Below are 21486 nucleotides of genomic sequence, written 5' to 3'. Positions count from 1 at the left end.
ATGCATATTCTAAACATGCTTGTATTTGTTTTTGCTTTGATTTTAAATGGAATAATATAGCCTGAGGCCCCTAGTTTGTTAGTAAAGCTTCTGGTTTCTTTTTACCTGGAGAAAAATGTGTTGTGAGGTTGTGCCACAGTATCTGCACCCCCCCCCCCGAAACCATACCTAGCTTTGCTTTAGAGGCTTAACAAATGTAATTGAGCCACCTTGATAGCCTGGCTGGATTATGAGATGCCATGTAAGGGAAACTTTGCCCTGTCCCAATTCCTTCCAAGTCCTCTCTTGGGTGAGGAGAGGGGAGTCTTAGGGTGGATATTTAGTTAATACCTTCTGGTTCTTTTGGAAAACAAAACAGTCAGCTCAGGTCCAGCCTTGCTCCCCTCATCTGGGATTGAGAACAGCTTGCCCGCTGCTGATGGGATCAAACCAGTCTTATAAACCTATACAGAACATACTAGAAAAGCAAATGTGTGAATGCTCTTTCAGGGGGATCTACCCTGCCACTGATATGCTTTGTTGTAGCATTGATTTTTAGTTCATTTTGCACGCCTACTTTTCAGTCTGTTCCAAGTTCCTGTAAGGAACAATGGTAACTTACCTTGCTTCCCCCAGGCTAGGGACAGAAGTTGCACACAAACTGGTATAAGTGATCAGAAACCAGTTCAGATTTCTAACACAACAGAAGTTCAGTGTACGTGAACAGCTTTTAGAATTTCTGAAACCAGTTTAAGGCCATTAGATGGATGTAGTATCAGACTTAACTGACTTAGGTTGTCAGTTTTTTCAAATTTTGTCCCAGATTCAAGTTAACTTGCAGTCCCCTGGCATCCCAGGATGCTTTGTGCCTCCTCTGCAACTCCTAGCCTTGGCCCAACCTGTCTGCTCCAGCCCAGCAGGGATGCATGCTCTAGTGCCCCCCTGGCTCATGGCCTGGGCTGTTTGCAGGCATGTGGGTGCATTTCTGGAATCAAAGTGGATGTCCTGGATGTCTAATCACTTGTGTAGATTGAACTGGTAAGCATCTTAGATTAACCTGCAAAGATTGAATCGATTCAGTCTCAGGCTTTTTGACTGTCCGCATTTAGCCTCAGAGGCTACGGGTCAAGGTTCTTTGAACTGCAGCCTGCTCCCTTGTGATTCCTCAAGGTGGTACTAGCTAAATGCTGATACTGGGTGCAAGGTCCAGTCAAATGCCGATAGTGGGTTCAAGGGATTTTTGCCTACTGCTTTTTTTTTTTAAATCAGTGTTGTCATTTATTTCTTGTTCTCTGATATCTGGCCTTGCATGATGCAGTTTAACCTAGATTTTTACATCAATAGGTATTGGCAATGTTGGAATTCAAGAGCCTATTGTGAATTAGGCCGTGTTAGCACTGATGAAGGTGTGAGCATAGTATGTATTTTATGTGCCAGTCAGCTTGCAGAACATCACAAGTGCCTGGTTTTGTTGGTGCCTGATCTCTGGCATCTCAGCTAAGCTAGGGAAGCTGGCACTCATTTTTTAGCCATGGTGTGGCTACAGCATTGCTTCCAAATTGGCAAGCAATCAGGCTGTTGTTACACAGTAATATAAATGTTAGAGCCCTGCCTGCACACCAGTCTTTGCTGTTACTGCACTGGTGAATTATAGGTCCGTTTTCCCTGTTTGTAGTCAAGGCTCTAGACGGGGCAAAATAATTTTTTGCATCATTAAACACCATGTGACTGAGACCTAGAAAAACAATTTTTTGAATTGCTCTGAGTTTGCTTTTGGACATATTTACTGTCAGCACCACCAACAACCAAAGTGTTCAGAGGATTTATCCCTTCACAAGTGTCTTGTAACCAACAGAGAGAGAGAGAGGCAGGATCTGGTAGACATTAGAGTTTATTTTGATAAACGTTGTATTGTACTCCAAGTAGCGTACTGTGCACAGAAGATGACCTTCACATACAGAAAGCTGGAAACCTCATGCTGTGGAGCCTGGCTTTACACTTGGAGAGAATGAACATTAGTTAATTCTGGTGAAAAGCATCACCTGGCTGAAATCGTGCAGGGTCCGCTGAATTTTCTCTCCCAAACTGCACATAACAGTAAACAAAATCAGGAAGGAACTGGCACATGTGTGCTTACCTGTCTTGTATGCAAAGGGATTGACCCACACGTTACATAAAATCCTCATTATTTTTGAGGTGAAAGAAGAAAGTTGTTAGCTCCATCTCTAAAGCTATAGATTTTAAAATAGGTTTGATGAAAAATGATATGAGAGAGAGTAGCTAACAACTGCTGTGAAGAATATACTATGACTGATGTGCTTGGATGTTTTAATAGGAGATGAAGCCCCTGCCCAAAGTCCAGATCCTGCAAGACTTTGCAAAGGTTCAACTATATATGTATGTGAATAGTCCCAATGACTTTTTATTCTTCAGAGTTAAGCAAGTATACAGAGTTAAGCATGTATGTCAAAGGTACATTGTCCGTAGCCTACATCCCTGATCAAGTGAGAGAATAAGCAGAGTATAAGGGTAAATAAGAACTGCTTCATGTTTTGTTTTTTCTTCACTGAGAAGCATAGAAATGATGTTTCTATGCTAAAGCTGTGGCTAATGAGTCATTCTGCTATAAATCCTTATTTAGGCTTCCACTTGGTTAGAATAGACCCCCAAAATGTTTAAAAATGGAGTTGGGCGCTCTCCTCTCCAAAAAGCAGAAAACTTTTGAATTAATATTCTGACCTTGAAGACATTTCAAGTTTTAGAATTTAAACAATGTTGGAATTTAAAGGAAAATGCTCGCATTTATTGATGCCCTTGGTTTGGCATACCATATGGATACTACTGAGGGCATTTATACACATGTTGGGGGTGAGTGCACTTTAATTAGAGTGGCTCCAAGATCTACTTTATTAAAAGTGCCCAGAGTGTCGCATGTATTGGTGCCCCTGTGCTGAAAAATGGTGGTGGGGGTGCTTTCACTAAAGCTTGTCAAATGAGCTTTAGTTAAAGTGCCCCCGCTGACATTTTTCAGACAGGGATACAGATGCACATGGTGCTGGAGTCTGTTGGAGTTCTGTAATTACCATGTTTTAGCATACTCAATTAATTAAGTCTGCTCTGACATGCTGTAATTATAGTGCATCGGAGCAACCTTGATGCATGTGTATAGGTGCCCTGGCTGTTAACTTGGTTCCTACAAACCTCTGGCTTTCACAAACTAGCTTGTTTGCTGGAATTTTGCTACAGTTGTTGGAGGAGTTCCTGTCTGTGTGCATGAAACTCATGGTTGCATTATGTGAGTGGAAAGCTATTGAAATTAGTGTCTCTGCTTTCACTAGTACTGAATTTTGGCTCTGCAATGACTAATAAGGAATAATCGGGAACAATTACCTCGTGACAGCAGTAAAGGGTGTGCGTAGAACATGGGTCAAAATTTCCCATCCCACTCGAACTGAATTCTTTTCACCCTGTTTTGCTAATCTCTGCTCTTACTGAAAGCCTATTGTGATGGCTCTGATAACCATCGTGCTTTGCCCTAGTTACAGGGATGTTTCTTGTACGAGGGCACCGTTTTAGTTTAACAGATGCCTGGAAGGAAAAATAAGGAATGGAAGGATGGCTCAAGACGGGCCACTTATCAAGTAAATACTTGAGTTCTGTTGGCTTTTAAGGATTTCTAGTTTCTTACCAGCCGACCTGAAAAACCAGTTCTCTTCAGTAGTGACAAAGCCCACATGAAGAGAAGAACATAGGGAGCATGATACTCTAAAAAGGGTCTGTCTCCTAATATACAGGAGGGGGTGGATTGACGGAGCTGGATTAAAATGCGGGTGTCTGAAAATCTTAGGGCTTTCTATATTCCCATCAGATGAGAATAAATTGTTGTACAGAGAAGGGCAGAACTGTAGGTGCCAGAGTCTGCTCAGATAAGCTAGGAAAATACTGTTGATACAGTGCTGCAGAGTGATGCCTGGTCTAGGAGTGGGAGAACTGCAGAAGTCTACTTTTGGATATAAATGCATGAAGAGACACCAGAGGTGATGGGCTTGGACAGACCTGAAAAGGGACAAAAAGTGAAGCTGACCCTTTAACTATGACAAGCATAATTGTGACTAATCCCTGAACTTGCATGTGTGTATGTTCTGATTACCATACTGAGATCTTGATATTGCAGCTCCATCGAAGCTAATGGAAATCTATATGCTTATGTTTAGTGTTGGGCTTGATTTCAAATTCAGTCATGCTGAATTTCCAGAAAACATTTCTCCAGTTTGGTTGGTCCATTCAAAACTAAGGATCCCTGTACTACTTAACCAATCTTCTCAACAGTCAAAGCAAAGCCCTGAGTGAAAAAGAAACATTTTAAATTCCTAACTTAGTTCAGCACAGTTTCTGGTAAATGAATGACACCTGATCAAGTCTTCAAAAGCAGAACAAGAGAGCTTGGTCAGCACATCATTATATATGCTCAGAGTTACTGTATATTGGCATGACTCTTAAAAATAACAATTTTTTTCCCCACCCAGTTCCTATTTCAATGAAATACTGTAATATAGATTGAAATTCTGTAAGTTTGTTCAAATGGATAGCTATTTACAAAATTATGGTACAAGGTTAATATAAACATAATCAAGAAAGAAAGCTCATTTAAAAAAAAAAACAAAAACAACACAATACTGCAGGCTTGTAATGTTAAAGCAAAACTTGTATAACTGCCTTTCACCATGAAGCAGACTCTAAATGTTCCATAGGTCTTTGCTAATGCAGAACCAGGGATGTGCCAAATGACATGACTTTTAGGGCAATCTATTCAGCATTTTCTCCTGTTGTTTTCACAATCTAGAAACTTTACACTCTCGTCCACTAAGAGCTTATGCCCGTGTCTATGCATGTGAAACTAAGCATGTGGATGGTGCCATTGACAAAGTTAACCATGTGTGAGGTGTTGCAGGACTGAGCCTTCGGAGTTCACTATAGTAATCCTTTCCTTTGACAGACATCCCTCCCTCTACCTCAAATGACCACAATGGTACTGAGTTCACCTGAATAGGTCCAACATCAGTTACCAGTGTTGGGAGGTCCCTGGAGTGGGGCAGTAAGAGAGATCCAGCTGGATGCTGGTGAGAGTGCAATAAGTGCTTGCTTTACACAATTCAGTTTTGGAGACACTAAGTGCTCACTGCTGCAGTCATTTCTTTATCCGCACTCCCACAATTCTCAACAGGAATTTGGCCTGCAAACGGATTGGAGGGTTTGGCCCAAAGCAAAGTTTAACAGGGGCTTGAATCTATTGGCCCTCCACACACAACTCCCATCTGCTTCAGAAGTTCTGGGCATGGAGCACTTACAGTACCTGACCCTTGCAGACCTCTCCCCTAAGGCACATAACTGTTTTCAGTAAGTCTCTTTCATCTGGAGTCTGTTTGCTAGATACAGAATCTGCAAAGAGCGATTAGTGAGACTGCTTGAGAAGAAGCTTTGCATTCCATCATTGCAATCATTATTAATAGAGGAATTTCAGCCCCACGGCACTCGCTTCCCAGGGAATGGCAGCATTGCATGGGTTTGTGAGCAGGTTGCTTTGTCTTCCTTTATTTATTTTTCTGCCTTGCTGTGATACCTGTTGGGGGCAGAAATAAAAAAAAAAAAAAAAAAATCAACAAGAAAACAACGCTGTGATCAGTAGCCCCTGTGTGTGTGTACGAGTCCTATATGTGGTGTGTTAGCTGGGGCAAACTGTTTGTATATCCATCAAATGAACCAAGCCCTCCCAGCACTTAAACTGATAAAACTACTATTGGAATGAACTCTCTGAAAAGCCGTTCTCCATGCACCAATATCTTGACTTTGATTTACTTGTTTCTCCATCTGTTGGTGTGGAGCCAGTCACACCCCAGATTCAGTAGGTCAATCTATGCATCTCATGAGCTCCATGTTGAACCTAGAAAGAATATACTTCTAGGTTTTCAGCTGCATGTTAGTTAGACCCAGCAAGTTTAGGAATCGATACTGTTCACCCTGAAGGAGAAGCTCTCGGGGTTTCCATTGACTGGGACACTGATCTGTATGCAAAACTCTGGGCAAACTTCCATTCACTTCGCACAGAGCCCAGGGTCCTGCCCCATGGAGGTTTTTAGTGGGAAGGTCGTTGGGCCCTCAATTTGAGATTTAGTTGGTCTTAATTAAACCTGCCTGATGCATCAACTTCCAGAAGAAAATACTACTAAAATTTCACTGTTGAGGGTGTGGGTCTCAACTCGTACCTTAGCTCAAGTGAAGAATCCCTCCTGAGGGCGATGGGATTACTCACGTGGGCTAAGCACAGGATTTCTTAGGATGCTGTCTTCATTATTAATCAAATAAAATCCCATGAACAAGTTACAAATGTGCACAGCATGGCTTATGCTGTATACAAATCCAAACATTTGTGCTCAGGACAGTACTTGTACTCTAGTGGTAGATCAGAAAACAGTGTGTATAAAAAGCATTGGATCCATTGCAGAAGGCAAGGTGGGCTTTTTAGGTCTCTGATGTTAAAAAAACCTTGAAAATGGAAGACCCAGCACAAGAGTTATCCTAACTTTTTAAGACTGAAGAAATATAGTCCTTTGCCAGTTGACACTGCGTTTGCCAGAAGTTGCCAAATGTGTCTCACTTTTGTAACCCCTGATGAAATTAAGCTGGATTCCTTACTCGTGTGTGTATGTGTGTGTGTGGGGGGGGGGGGGTGCAGAGGTTGTACTTGGACGTCTTTGAAGAGAAGTAATGTGACGGAGACCCTAGTAATAGGTATTTACAGAAAACTGGGTTTTGTGTAGGAATTGCTGGGTGAGATTCTGTAGCCTGCATTACCCAGTTACAGTGGCTTGTCTTAGCCTCAAATCTAGTTCTGGGGATGTACCAAATCCTGTCTTTATTGTCCCAGATACACAGCATGCTAAATCATTGGTAATACAAAGATTTATCTCCTATTTCTTTCCTCTGTGCCCAACTGAGATCCAGTGACTTCAAAACACAGCAGTGGATTTCCTGAGGAAGAAGAGAGTCCTGACAAAAATGGGTGCTCTGATTCAAGGCAAATCATGCTGTTATGGCCTACAAAATGAAAAGCAGCTAGGCAGCCTTTCAACAGAAAAGACGGGGATGGAAATCTAGGCTCTGTCTCAGAGGAGATGATGATGACGAGTTGTGCTGGTTTCCTGGGTATGTCCCTATTCCCTCTTCTAGGTAATGTTTACTGCCAGGTAAGGTCATATTACTGCCATTTGTACTGAAAGGCAGATATTGGTTGGTTAGGGGGAAAAAATGATGGCCAGAAAATTCTGTGCATTATTACCTTTTCCACTTTAAGTCATATAAGCAAATGACAGGAACAGAGAAGAGGGAAATTGCCTTTAGGGTTAAGGGTTCACCCTTGCATTTGTCCTTTTCAACATTGAAACACTAGAGAGCGCTACAAGACATGAAGCTGGGAGCCTGCTGCAGCTAAACAGGAGACACCCTGAGCTATAATATGCCTCTGCTTTTTTTTATTCCTTCCTTTTCAGGTCCTTTTGAAGCTTTTTCAGGCTTGATCTGAAGCCAGTGAAGTGAATGGAGAAAGGAGGGCTGGATCAAACGCTTGGTGTAATTCATGCGTAGCCTTCCTGTTTGTTCTAAGGCCAGTCCAAGGATCAATTAGTCTGCTTCAGTTTCTTTTTGAGTCAGGATTTTGGGACTGGCTTGTGGGCAGATCCCTCTCGGACATTTTTTCATTTACATCTCTGAGCTCCTGACACTATTTGAATTAGTGCCTGCTCTGCGTTGTAGTTACTGGCCCTGACTACATTATGGGCACTGTCTAGTGCTGCTGTTGTAAATCTTGGACTACCAGATACTTAGAGATGGTGCTGCCCTCAGTGCAAGTTGCACAAAGGTCTGGAGATGGGACAGCAACCAGGGCAGGAGTCTGACTACACAGCGTTCTGGCCTAGTCCCTGACGGCCAGAGAGCAGGCCATAGGGTACTGATGCAAAAAACCCAAATAAAACATCTTGATGGAGTTTCCTATGACTCCTCCTCCATCATCAACAAGAGCCCAGAAAGGAGAAGACACTTTAGTTCTCAGAGATGACTAGGACAGGATCCTCCACCCTTATGCAACAAGAAAGAGCAAATCCTGAGAAATGCATTTGGTTCACAAAATAAGACAGACGGATTTCAGATTTGTTTAGTTTGTTTCGTTATAGCTGTTTATGGGAATACAAAGGAAAGCACGTAACAATGGCAGTTCAGGACGGATTTTGTTTTGGTTTTGCCCCCTTCACACTTCATTTGCCTACAGGGGCTCTTGCTGTGGGGTAACAAAAGCTTTCTCAACATCAGGCTTGGTTGCTGTCTTTTAATTTTTGTTTTTTTGTTTTTTGGTGCCAAAACACAGCAGTCCCCAGGCTGCATAGTTCAGGGGTCCTCTCCTGCTTAACTTTAAATCTTTGCAAATTGAAGAGCTCAGTAATGACCAGCATTTGGGATATGGCCCGTAGGTGGAGGCAGGAGTCCTGTTAGTGCTCCTCCTTGGCTCGGTAGACTGCTTTCAGAATTGTAGTAGCCAGTGTCGAGCTTTTTAAAAATTAGGTGAGTCCCATTAACAGAAACCTGGAGCTGGGGGCAGCCGTTTCTTTGAAAGGGCAAATGTACTGAACTCCCATTTTTACAACATTTAGAGAAGTTATCAGACCAAAGCCAAGGATTTTAGTTATGCTGACAAGTTGGGTTCACGTGATAAGGGAAACCAACACCAGACTAGAGATTTTTCTGCAGGGAAAGAGGAGGGTGGCTTTTAATGTAGAAGATGGCAACTTGGGAACTGATTCTGCAGTACTAGGTGTTTAGCGTCCACTCCACCAGGTGCAGGATCAGGCCCTTTGACAGCAAAAATCACAAAGGAAGAGGTCTGTGCGTCTCTCTTCTTCGTCTTTTTTTTTTTTTTTAAAGTCTTTATGGATGCCTATACACGTGCCTGAAGTGTGCTAATTGGCACACATCACAGCAGACTTGATTAACTGAGTCTGCTGAAGCATGTTAATTAGCCACATGTACTCAGTGTCCTTATGCTTCAAAATGGTGGCAGGGGCATTTTAACTAAAGCTTGTTGGGTGAACTTTAGTTAAAGGACCCCTGCTACTATTTTGAAGCATGGGACACTGATTACATGAGAAGCTGTGGGTGCTTTAATTGGAGCAGCTCCCGAGAGCCGCTCTAATGAAAGCACTCCCCTCCCCTCCCCCCGGCCCCCCTATACCCTGGAGCACGTGTAAAGATGCCCCACATAAGTAAGACTTGAGGACCAAAAGCTTACTTAGCCAATGCGGTGATTACTGATCACGCCAGAAAGCCACGAAAGCCCCAACACAATGGTTAGTTCACATGAAAGCCTTTTGACAAGTTTACGTACCTCACTGTACCACACAAGCTTTTTTTGTTTTATTATCGCCAGTATCAATGTCAACCTCTGCTTTCAAATAAAAGAGAAACACTAAGTGGATCTGAAGGTGGCAATGCAAATATAACAACAGGAACCTCCCCAGGACAGCAAGAACCACTTAGGAAGGGGTTTAATTTCTTATGAAGGACAAAAACATCAACTAAACAGTTTGAAAAGTAATGATAATTAAAGCTTAACTTTGTCATTGAGGCCTATGTGGCTGCAAAAGGGAGCACAGCCATCTCGCATTTCTCCCTCCCTTCCCACATTGACTCCAGGTATGAAGAAAAGGTTTATATGTCTGATGCACCTAGTCCTTCCTCCACACTCGAGGAGGAACAACTAGGAGGTACCATGGTTCCAACTACTTTTTCCTGTTACCTCCTGACAGGTAGAGCTTGGGGGACCAGAGACAATAGGCTGCATTTTCTAAAGGGCTGGCACAGTGTACACCTCCCCATGGACCACAGCAAGCTCTGAACCTCCAGTCTTGCCTGGGTGACATGATTATGCATGCCAAGGGGCTGACCCTCAAAGCTCCATGAGCCTGCATACGGCCTCAGCACAAAATCAAGTCTATAAGTGTGTGGCTGGACTGCGAAGGGAAGAAGGAAATGCACTTGATCTTTAAATCCAGTGACAATAACTGGGGGTTGGAACAGATCACCTTTGAGACACCTTCCAACCTTATGACTGATTTGGGTTACTGTGTGCAGAATATTCCTGTAACTGAAGCCAGGGGGGAGAAAGGTCAGAATAACAGCTGGGGGTAGGGGCAATGTTTTAAAAAAGCTGCATTTTTATAGCTCATGTGTAGGCATTTGTACTGAATGTTTAATAGTTACTTCGTAGAGCCTGATGGATCACTAGTTTGCCTATAACCATGGCTTAATCTTGCTATTGCATCTTTGACAGGCGTGTTCATCACTGTCTTGCTGCATGCTAGGAAGGTGTACACCATGCTTTTAAGTTTATTAATTGCTAAACCTTTAGAAACTATTTGTAAGTCTGTCCTTGTACAACACTTGTGCTGTTAAAACCAGTCTCTGGTTTTAGAGAACATCTATATTCAACAGCATTGCTCTCAGGATAGTAAAACTCCCATTGACTACAATGATGCAGGACTGGATCATAAAGAAGGAAGAAAAAGTTCTATTTACATAATCCTGGAGAGCAGAGACTAAGGACTCCAATCCTGTGAATCAAGCTAGATTTCCAAAGGTTGTATCTAAAATGTATTACCTGGCTGGCTTTTGCTGTGCCTCTTCTTCTTCCTCTGTTTCCCAGACCCTTTCTGCCCTTCCTTTTCAGCACGCCCCTGTCCTGGAGGAACTGAACAGGAAGAATCTGTTGTTGGTTCTTCTGAGAAGGATTTCTCCTGAGAGGTGTCCAGCAATGACTCTTCATCAGGATCTTCATTTTTTTTTGCTGTTTCCCTGACGTCTACCTGTTTGGAGCTTGACTTGGTAGTGAGAATTGTTTCAGCATTTTCAGGTACTGGTTCAACTCTGATTTTAGTCTCACTTTGACAGGTGTCACTGGGCAGCAATGTCTGTTCAGCTATTTTACCACTTCCTAAGACAGTTAGTTCAGATTTGCTATCCTTATCCCCTAAGCTAGGTTCATCTGATTCATCTTTTAAGCTGGTACAATGGCTTGAATAGCTGCTTGCAAACTGTATAGATGCTCCTATGTTACATGGAGAAAACACATTGGTTTTGTGTTCTGTGTTCTCTGGAAAGCTGTACGAGTCGTTCTTCCCCTTGATGCTTACTCCATCCTTTGGCTGGGAGACCCTATGAGCATCTGCTGAACTAAAGGAGCTTTCTTGAGTACAGGGCTGTTGTGGCAAATTTCCTCCAGCATTGTCTTCAGGAGGTGGCTGGTTTGAAGCAGACAACTGTACTTCATCTTTACCAGGGCCCGTGATGGTGGTAGCAGTAGCATCTGGGGCAGGAGTGTATTCTGAGTGATTGTCTTCACTTTGTTTGGTCTCACAAATGCTTTCCTTTCCCACTTCTTTTACATCATTAGCGCTTTTCCCTTTAAACAAAAAACAAAGGGTCAGACATGGTTCTTCAGTGCTGCATTTGAAATGACCTGACCTGTTGGCCATCACCCCAAACCTAGCTACACTCATGGCTGTGAACCCTAAAAACGAATCTGATTCAGTAAAACCGAAGCTTAACTTGAAGCCTCCCATGGGACTAAACTATGTGCTTAATTTCCATGGAAGCAAAGAGAACTTAAACATGTTGAATTTGGGCTTATCTTGGCAGTGACACCTACCACTTGGCATCGTGGCCTAATTTAGCTGACAAGTCTACGCTGAACTTAGTAGCTGGATCTGAGACAGGACTTCAGACCTCTCTGCCCTCCCAGCTTTCTCCCATTCAAGTAGTAATCCAGTCTAACTCTGCTTTTTCAAGGTAACCCAGGATGATGATAACATGCAAATGATGTCAACATGAGTCTTCCAGCAAGAGTGCTGGCTGGGGAGTCTCTGGGAATGGAATCTGCAGTCTTTAGAGCTGGAAGGAAGCTTGAGTAGCAAAGGCGCAAAATCAGCAGCTTGTGAGTAACCCTTTCATGCAGGTGCCTAAGTGATTTATGAACACTGGTTTTCTCTTCCAGGGGCCCTGGACCCACTGATATCATTTTTGGAAGTGGTGTCCCTTTAAAATTAAATACCCCAAATGTGAATGAGATTGGAGCTCCTGCTTGGGTATCTGTCTTGCAGTTGGGTGGGTTGGAGAAAAATGGTCTCTGCCTTACCTGGCTGCCCTCCCTTCGGAGTGCCTGCTGGCGTTGTTTTAGGTGGAGTGTCTGACTCTCCCCTGTTCTTTGTTTTCCGTAGCTTGAAGCCTTTCCGTATGTCAGCCAGCAGAGCATCAATAACGCACACCTCCTCCTGCTTCACTGCCCCCTTCTTAACTGGGGTTTAAAAACAAGACAAAACAGAGACATCACTAATATCGCTCTCCTCCTGAATAGGCAGGACCATTGAGATCAGTGATGACCTAAGGAAGAATTTCACTTGACCTCCTTGTTCCCCCCACTTCCACTCCCCAGTGTTGTGTTGGGACTGATCCCAGTTTAAAATAGATATGAAATGCTACTGCTTGGCCCTAGGACCATTACACATCTGTCACATTGGTGTTTGTGATGACTGTAGAGGGCAGGAGGGAGGGAGCTATAAGTAGTGTGTCCCAGAGCCTCTGCCACTGAAGGTCATCACACCTGCAGGCTGAGACCTTGCACCTCTTTGTGTCCTGCATCTAGTTTGAATGTTGCAGATGTGAGGGACAGCTAATCTAGGGAGGTGGGGATGTTCTGCTTTGCTTCTCTATTGCCTTTAAGACCAAACTCTTTGTTGCTGGTTGAAATGTATTGCAAACTTCTGTTGGCTTTGGTGAATGGTTTCAGTTGAGAGCAGGGCTGGGAAAATTCTCTGAAAAAGTTAAATATATAGATTTTTCAATTTGCGAGGACATCTTAACCAGAAGTTTAAATATATTAAATTTTAAGAAAAAACACTTTGTCCAATGCAGAACAAGGTCTTTTGTTTTCAAAGTGTTTTACTTTTCTGTTTGGCTAGCAGACCCCAAACTGGTATTAGCATAGCTCTGACTGGGGTAGATGGACATGGCTGCCTATAGACACCACTTTTAGGTACTGAGGAGGCTGGAGCAGGAACAGGTTGTCGCCTCTGAGTCCTTGTGTGGCTGAATATGGGCTTTATGAACCTTCCATTAAACCCTGTCAGATACTCACTTATCTTTCCATTTTCTCCTGTCTGTCTCTTAGCTTCTTCTTCCTCCAGCTGTTTCTTCCTCTTTTCTGCTTTTGCAGCTTGTTCCTTCCTGTCCTTGTTTTCCTGTAGGTAGATAATATCAGAGAATATCTGATGTGATATCTGATTTAAATATCTGGTAGCACAGCCATGCAACTGAGATCAGGTTGGAAAGCCACTAGAAATAGGATCTATCCCACTTGTTGCAATTCCTGGGCACTTACATTCCCAAATGGATAATGTGGGCAGTGGGACCTGTGTCCTTTCTTTGGCGGGGGGGGGGGGGGGGCAGAAAGCCTGTTTGGCCATGCTCATTCTCAGTAGGAAGAGGCAGCCATAGATCACCCTGTAAAGTAAACCTACTGACTTGCTCTAGATCACCTTTTCTTGTCCACTTGCATGCAACCCCTCTATAAATGTTGAAAGACCCCTTCTGAGCCAAGCTGATTTGTTTTGGATGCATGTGATGACCAATTTTGAGACCACTGTAAGTCTAAACTTTCTATGAATTGCTCTTTGAGTGGAATAGAGACTTTCATGGATCCATAATTCAAACTACAGGCCTTGGATAAAGAATCTGACCATTGAGTTGTTGCACACTTTTTGTATTGGAAGATCCAAAGTGGACAGATTCCTCTTTGCCAGTGGCAAATTGCCCCTGAACAGAGAACTGCTTCCTTGTGTAAAGCTACTGCATGTAGTACACAGAGTTTCCAGTACCAGCCACTCTTTACTTCTCTGGCTTAAGGGATGTGGTCTTTGCTACACCACTTCCAGCTGCTGGCATGAGAAGGCACTGGTTGTGGAGCAGAGTTATGATGCAGCAATTCTGCCTGAGGGACCTTATGCTAGTAGAGATGTTAGAGCAGTCACAGGACTGCTCTAACTAATGTCAGTGCTGACTTGAGCACCTGACGGCCCTTGCTTTCAAGGGGAGAAATGAATCCACCATCTTTCTATGCTACTTGAACTGATGTGTGTTTTCCACCCCTGCATCTGACCGTGCAATGTTCACAAATGCAAACCTTAAGTGCTTTGATGAAAAGATCCCTGAAGGTTTTCATGGTGCTAAATATATCTTCCAGTGACAATTTATTTGGATCTTCACAGAGATAGTTGGCAAGTTCCTCCTTTTTCCTGTCAATGGTACTAAATGTCTCCTGCAGCTTCTGTGATGCCTTTATGCTGTCCTGAAAGGCATTTAATTTAAATTTGACAAAGGTAAAGACTGATGTTAAAAATAGAATAACAATGTATGAGCTGAAAGTTCAGGTGCAGGGTGACATAGAAGCAGGCAAAAGGGTGAAATGTAAGATGTGAGGGAGCTCCTCTCACTGACCTCGATGGGTGCCTCATACTGTGCTTTCACATCGTCGCTCGAGGCCTGTAACTTTTTCTTAAGTTCTTCCAACTTATTTAAATGGGAATTGGATTCTGTACGTATAATTTCCAGGTTAATTCTGAAAAAGAGTACCCACAAGAGACTGAAGATGTTTTGCTATTTAGTCTGGGAATGCTGGAAGACAGGGAGATCTGAGCCCATGTATCCCCTCCTGTGCTTTCCCTAACAGCAAAGCACAGAAGTATCAGTGAAATCTCACGCAGGATTTTCCCAGGAGCTATGCTTAGTGCCTAGAAGAATGGAGCCCTTCTCTTAGCTGGGGCCTCTTGGTTCTACTGTAATGCAGTAAGAAACCCCCATCTGAAAACTCTAAGAAAGTAGATTAAGAATAGGATTTCTTTCTTTCTTTCTTTCTTTTTTTTCAAACAGTGCTGAAAAAATTTAGGAACACAAACACCATTGACTTTTTGCATGGCCTATGAATCTAAATCACTTGTACTCTTGAAAATTGTCCTTTACTAGTCCTATAAGTATCTCTAGCACCAGTGAACCATGGTATTATTTGCTTACCATTGCTTATCTGTTTGTACAGATAGGGAAGGGTCATCCAGCTATACACTGGTGTTTGTATTTTGGCTCTTGAGAGCCAGAGTCTCTAATACAAGAGACCACAATTCCATGCTGTCCTATAAAACCTTGCAGCAACAAAACCTGTGGTATTGGAAATGTTCGCAATGTAGGCAAAGCAACTTCCTCTCTTAAGTGACCATCCCCAAATGCACTTGATCAAATCCATCTGTGGTGTGATTCCAGGACTATTAATGCCATGGGCTTTAAATCCAGTGGACTTACAGGAAAGACCAAACTGGCCCAGGAAATATAGTTTTGCTTCACTTTGTTTGAATACCCCCTTTGCCAAGGAACTAGTTCTCTGTGAGCCCCTGGAGTAAGTGAGGAAAGTGGTCTCTAGCAGCACATAGAAAAACAGGGGCAGATCTAACTGCAACCTCGTGTATTGCATACTTGGAACTGAGACATATGGACTCTAATTGTCTGGCATCTCTAATGCATTAAAGGGACTAATCTAAAGATTAAGGGCTCCTTTTGGAGTGCTAGCTACTAGCATATTGTCCCAGAATACACAGTAGTGAAAGGCACTTCATAAACGATTAAAGGTGGATGGAATTAAAAAGGTACAGCCCCCCCCCCCCAAATGCAGTATGGCCTCTGGAAAGCTGAATTAATTGAATGTGGCTCAATTTCCAGCCCTAAGCACTGCCGCTTATTGCCTGTTGCAAATCATCAATTTGCGTTTTAAAATGGTCTCCCAAGTTCATGAACCAAATCTTTTGGTTCAAAACTAATTAAACTCTACCCCATTAATTAATGGGTTATAACAGCTTTTTATGTTCTAATTTCTTGAAAATGGCTGGTGTGGGGGTTGTACGGTGCATGTCTTCCTTTTTAATTTAAAGTAACCTCCTACCCTGCTGCCTTCGCAACACATTCAAGGTCCTTGGGAAGCTCCAGTAAGTCCGTGTGATTATTTTCTACTTCCTGAAACGAGAGAAACTTCAGTTGTTGGTATGTTCTCAGCTTCACATTGGAGGAGAAGGGTATGTGGGGGTTTTGGGTGGGAGAGGTGGGGAGAATGGATAGAAGCAAGGTGCTCGGAGTGTGTAATCGGTCCATATAAGGTGACCTCTCCCCTCCCACCCTCTTATTGTTACCGAGCCAAGAATTTAGCAAGTTGTTTTTAATGAGACATTCCCGAGTCCTTAATGTTAAAGATTAAAACAAATATAAAGAGTTTTGAGAGGGGCATGAACACCCCACCTTTAGGGCATAGGTTCACCTCCAGCTGATGAGAGCTAGGATGAAACTTTCTGACTATTGTCTACTGTAGTGTTTCTTGAACCTTCCTTGGGTAGTAGGTACTAGCCACTGCTGGAGATGGGTTCAGACCGTGCTAGTCGGATGCTAGCTAGTCCAGTGTCCTATGTATAGAATAGAAACACTCTGATGCATCTTACCTGCCTATCTATTTGCTTAGATAGCCACGATCACCACAGTGTCTGTGCACTTCTGCCTAGCAATTAAGGACTGGCTGATACCCTTTTTAGGTGTTGCAAGACCAGCAGGACTTAGGCTGAGGTTTTAATTTGCAGATTTGTTTAGGCAGAGAACTCAATAAATGGGGCAAACTGAAGCTGGTTCTGTAGGCAGAGCAGACAGGAAAGTGGGGAAAAGACAAACGGTCAGATAAGCGGGAAAAAGAAAGTTGTGAAAGCCTGGGGGGGAAGTCAAAGAGGCTCAGTTGATGAAGTGGGAGTGGGCAGAAGGATTCAGAGTGTGGGTGTGACCTCATTAGGGCTGTTGGCAAGACAGCTGCATTTTGGGCACTGAGGAAATGAGGGAGGAGAAAGGAAGGGTCTGGGCAAAACTCCCTGTTCTCTCCACAATTTTTATAGGAATCTTTTTTTTTTTTAAGGTTTTCTAGTGATAGCATTAGGGTCCCATCCAAATGGAGCCCTGCCTCCAGGGCCAGGCACAGAGGATGCAAACATGAGTGTGTGACACCAGTTTGGCCAGGATCAAATTCCTCCAGGGAAACTGCAGAGGTACCTTCAGAATGTGGTGCAGCAAAGTAATGCGGGTTTGGTTTGCTTTGGTTTCAGTTAGTTTGAGTAATGTGCTAATTTTAAAGCCATCAGCATCTCCGGTGTGACTTCCCTGAAGGAAAGAAAAAGGAAGCAGAAATAAGTCTCGTGTTCCCTCCTTATTTATATCTGGTCTATACAAAAGGGAGGTTTCAGCTTTTAATCAATAAAATGGATTGATTAAATTAAAAACGCCTTACATAGTTCAGAAAGTTTCCAACTTTGAGGATCAGCTGACAAAACAGAGGCAGGCGATGGCTAATAAGAAGATCTGTGAGGGAGGAAAAAAAGGTGTCTGTGAATGAATGTCACCTTCCACTTGGAATGACTCCCAAATGGTCTCTGAGCTGGAGCTCCCAGCTCCAATTATTCCAAATCAGGACTTTCTGGTTTACAACACAAATGATGTGGCATCTGTTCTAATGTGTGAGAAACCCAGGGAGATTCTGACTTTTAGTGGCCCTGGTTAACTTCTTGAGCTGGACTGAGGAAGTCTTATGGACTCTCTTCATACTTTGAAGTTCCTTATTGGGGAAATAGCATGAGACCTGATTCTATTTGCTTGACACCAATGTTACACCAACACTCACTGATTGCACTGGAATTACTCTTGGTGTAACTTACCAGTGTAAGTTGAATGAGAATCAGGTCCTGTGATTTTAATATTCAAGGGCACTCAGGGTCAGTCTGAGATATAGAGAAGCCAGTTCTGACATGCCTTGCAATTATATTCCACTAATTATAACTAGACAGGCTAGTCCTGTTCTCAGGTGGTGGTTAGTTGGCAAAGGAGCTGATTATCAGTGTGAGAAACAGGCCAAAGACATATACAGTCTATCCCATAAGAGTGAGCTTTGTGCGACTAAGGGCCCTTTAAAAAAGCAAATTTGACACACGTGAGGTGGCAACAGCAGGAACACCAGCACAGACGCATTTATTTAAGCTTCTCTGCTAATCCCACCAGCACCTTGATCATTGCTGCTAGTGGAGAGTTGCAGAGTATAATGGAGCCAAGCATTTTGGTTACACTGCACTTAGCGGTAGAAAGGGGGCCTCATTCACCCCAAATAATTTCCCACAAAGATTCCTGGGCCTCTGTACTGCCTGGACTTGGATCTGGTCTGGGGACAGCAATTTTTGTGTGATTTCCATAACCTAAAAAAAAAAAATGCATGTAGAAATTTGAAAGCCTATTCAACACCATCAAATTGTCCTCACTATGGTGTCAGACTTCCCTCCCCCACCACCTGCAAGGGGAGATATTGAGTAAGAATTGCTCAAGATATTTTTATACCACCATCTAATAGGGGTGGACAAATTACAGCCTGCAGGCCAGATCCAGCCTGCCAAGTGACTCTATCTGACCCAGGTGGGTCCCTCTGCTCCATCTAGCCTGGGTCATAGCATGTGTGGCTGGTCCCGCCATCCCTGGGTGTGGAGGTGCCAACTGGTGCAGAGTGCAGGTCACCCTATCCCTGTGTGTGGTTCCCAGATGCTGGGAGCTGTAGTCTGAGGGGCTTGGTGGCATGGTGGCAGGGTGGGGGTGATGCAACATCTGGACTTGGCTTCTCAGCAGCCTCCATGGCAGAGGCTTGCTCTAGCCTCATACTTCTGGCTGCAGTTGTCAGTATTTCTGCAGCCAGACCTTGCCCCTAACCCATCCATCCTGCTCTACCGCAGAGTGGACAGAGTGGCAGGGGTCTCTACTGAGACCAGCTCAGGACCCCAGGGGCAGTATGTGCTCTGTTGGGTGGATGCAATGAGGCCATGAGCAGGCAGAAAGCGGTACCTGGGAGCAGGACAGGTGTGTGGAGCCGGGAACAGGAGATGGTGACATTGTGGGGCTGGGGCCTGGGGCAGAGCTGTGATCTGCTCCCCACACATCCCTGTGACAGATGCTGGGTCCATGGACACCCCACCCACCTGCTCTGTCCAACACCATCAGTGTTGGGTGCAGGGTGGACAGGCCTGGGCCAGATAGGATCAATTGGCATCTCCCTAGCTGCCTCTGCCAGGTGGTATAAACAGCCACGATGGGGGGCTGAGTCCAGGTCAGCACTCTTCTCTCTTCCCACCCTCAACAGCTCACTAAAATTCCTTAAGTGGTCCTAAATAATTACCTACCCTGACCTAGAGGACTGTCTCATTCTGGTTTTCCATATTGTCTCTGCCTCCAATGATCCAGGTGGACCATCCTCATGTACTCCCAAATGGTAGCTCTAGGGCTCATAAGACATACCACATAATCTACATGGATACTTGGATGGCCCCATTGCTACGGTAGCAGACTATCCCCTAACTACTTACAACAGCAGAAAACTCTGTAGGAGAGAGCTTGACTAGTGGGTAAGAAGGGATTTTGAGTATTTCTGGGTTGGCAGAGGGCTTCTGCTCAGGCAGTTGTATACAATGATGTTCTAGGGAGTCCTAAATGGGGTCTTCCTTTAGTTTTTGCCAGGCTGAGGTCCACTGTCTAAATCCAGCTTCCTGGAAAGATCTGGCACTAACAAACCCTGACTGGTTGATAATTGCATCAACAGTGAAGCTGGCATGATAATCGGAAAGTACCACTTTGGTAGGCAATGCCAGTTCCACGGAAGGCTCTGACTATCAAGAAGGATTCATTGGTCTACAGTTTGTTTTTGCTGAAATGCGTTCATGGTGGTCCACAGATTTTGGCTGCTGAGCATTTTGCCAGGGGAGGCTTCTTCAGGGCTTGTGCTTTGTAATTCATCCCTAGAAACAATCGTTAAGCTTGACGTCCATAGCTCATAAGGACCTGATTCTTTCATGACTGCCAAGGAGGAATCCACCAGCCAAAAACAGATTCTCCTTAATATGGAATGAAGACAACAAAAGGTCACTTTGGCCTCAAATTCTAGGGAAAAAAGAGGACTGCTATGTTGTGCATGGTTCTGAATATAATCCATTGATGTGTGGCCTTATCTTGTTTACCTTCACAGGCTTTCTTGATCGTGTCTGCTTTAGGTTGTAGCATGTCTAGCATGACGGTAGTCTCCTCGCATAATAGCATACATTCAATCCGCAGTTGATAGCTAAGAAAAGAGATTAATACAAATATACTGTTAGACCTAACAACCTCCTGAACTGTGGTGGCCTCTCCCCTACTCCCAGAACCATTAAAAGCTTGCTTATTCTAAAATCTATGGAAAAAAAACTACATTCGTAGCTCGTGTGGGTATGTTCACACCACAGCAGCAGAGGCCTCAGTCCTGCTACTAATATAATAAGCCTTGGTCCTACTTTGTACATCAGCCCGTAGGAGGAGGACACCCAAAGGAATATTCCTGGCATTGCATGAAAGACCTGGACTTCCAATGTGCTCAAAAGCAGCAGGTTGGGTGTGGACAAGGCCTCTGTCTACATCAGACTGGTATGGAGTGATTGGCTGTGCCTGTGGCTTGCGGTTCTTTATCAATGGGAACCAAAAACTGGTAGCTTGCAGATGATGCTATAGGGCTACACTAACTCGGCAGAGAGGCAGGACTGCTATGTGGCCTTCCGGATCTAGGTTCTATTCCTGAAACTCCCACAGGCCTCCTGAATCACTTTTGGGTTAGTTACGTGATCTCCTATGTCCCTTAATTCTTATTGGCCTCTGTGTATGTGTGTGTGTGTGTGTGTGTGTGTGTGCGCGCACATGTATGCATGCATGCATGCATGCATGTATGTTTGGGGCCACAACCTCCTCCACTGTGAAGCCACAGATATCCAGAATTGCATGCAAAATGGGCAGCGCTAACTGGGGAAGGCTGTGGGAGACCATCTCATTAGGAGCCTTGCCAGCAGGTACTATGAAATCCCTTAACGCCTCCCTCTTGTAGCAAATGGAAAAGAGCATAGGTGCAATATGTTTCTATGGCAGAGCAATATGACTATGGTTGCATCTTCCCAAGCTGGCTTTAAGAAGCATAATTTATATTTCTCTTTGTATGAGTATTTTCTTATCTCTAAAATGGAATAGTTCCTCAGGTGGCTAAAGTGAGGTTTATATGATTGATATTCTGTAAAGTGCTTTGAGGACTGCTGTTGTTAATTTGCACTTTATTTGCTGTTTCCATTAAGGTGTCTAATAATGAGCAACTGCCCTCAATTCAATCACTAAGCATGCTAAAAACTCTTGATGGAATATTTTGTTTTAAAGCAACAAATCCATTAAAAAAAAGATCAGGCTCTTTCTCTCATTTTTATTCCTTTGAGAGCTTCTCATAGCGTTGTCACAAGAAAA

The 21486-nt window shown here is 43.7% G+C and overlaps 1 protein-coding gene across 2 annotated transcripts in view; it reads right to left on the bottom strand.

The window, feature by feature from the left end:
* Window positions 1–4643: 4643 nt before the first annotated feature.
* The window catches only part of LOC109320623 (inverted formin-2-like), a 62717-nt gene continuing 45874 nt past the window's right edge, over window positions 4644–21486 (bottom strand). The window contains exons 13-23 of one of the 2 annotated variants that reach the window (XM_019550794.1): window positions 20193–20293; window positions 17438–17508; window positions 17203–17310; window positions 16064–16134; window positions 14575–14695; window positions 14261–14425; window positions 13217–13319; window positions 12218–12376; window positions 10685–11485; window positions 9413–9469; window positions 4644–5599 (exon numbers count right to left, since the gene is read on the bottom strand). In XM_019550794.1, coding sequence (XP_019406339.1) covers window positions 9414–9469; window positions 10685–11485; window positions 12218–12376; window positions 13217–13319; window positions 14261–14425; window positions 14575–14695; window positions 16064–16134; window positions 17203–17310; window positions 17438–17508; window positions 20193–20293 — 1756 coding nt within the window. In that variant the 3' untranslated portion in view covers window positions 4644–5599; window position 9413. The remainder of the gene's footprint in view (window positions 5600–9412; window positions 9470–10684; window positions 11486–12217; window positions 12377–13216; window positions 13320–14260; window positions 14426–14574; window positions 14696–16063; window positions 16135–17202; window positions 17311–17437; window positions 17509–20192; window positions 20294–21486) is intronic. The other variant, XM_019550795.1, reaches the window with a different exon arrangement.

Source organism: Crocodylus porosus, unplaced genomic scaffold (genome assembly GCF_001723895.1).
Source record: "Crocodylus porosus isolate Cpor-Errol unplaced genomic scaffold, CroPor_comp1, whole genome shotgun sequence".
Lineage (NCBI taxonomy): Eukaryota > Metazoa > Chordata > Crocodylia > Crocodylidae > Crocodylus > Crocodylus porosus.
The sequence above is the reverse complement of the archived record's forward strand: the minus strand, read 5'-3'. Positions and strand labels throughout refer to the sequence as shown.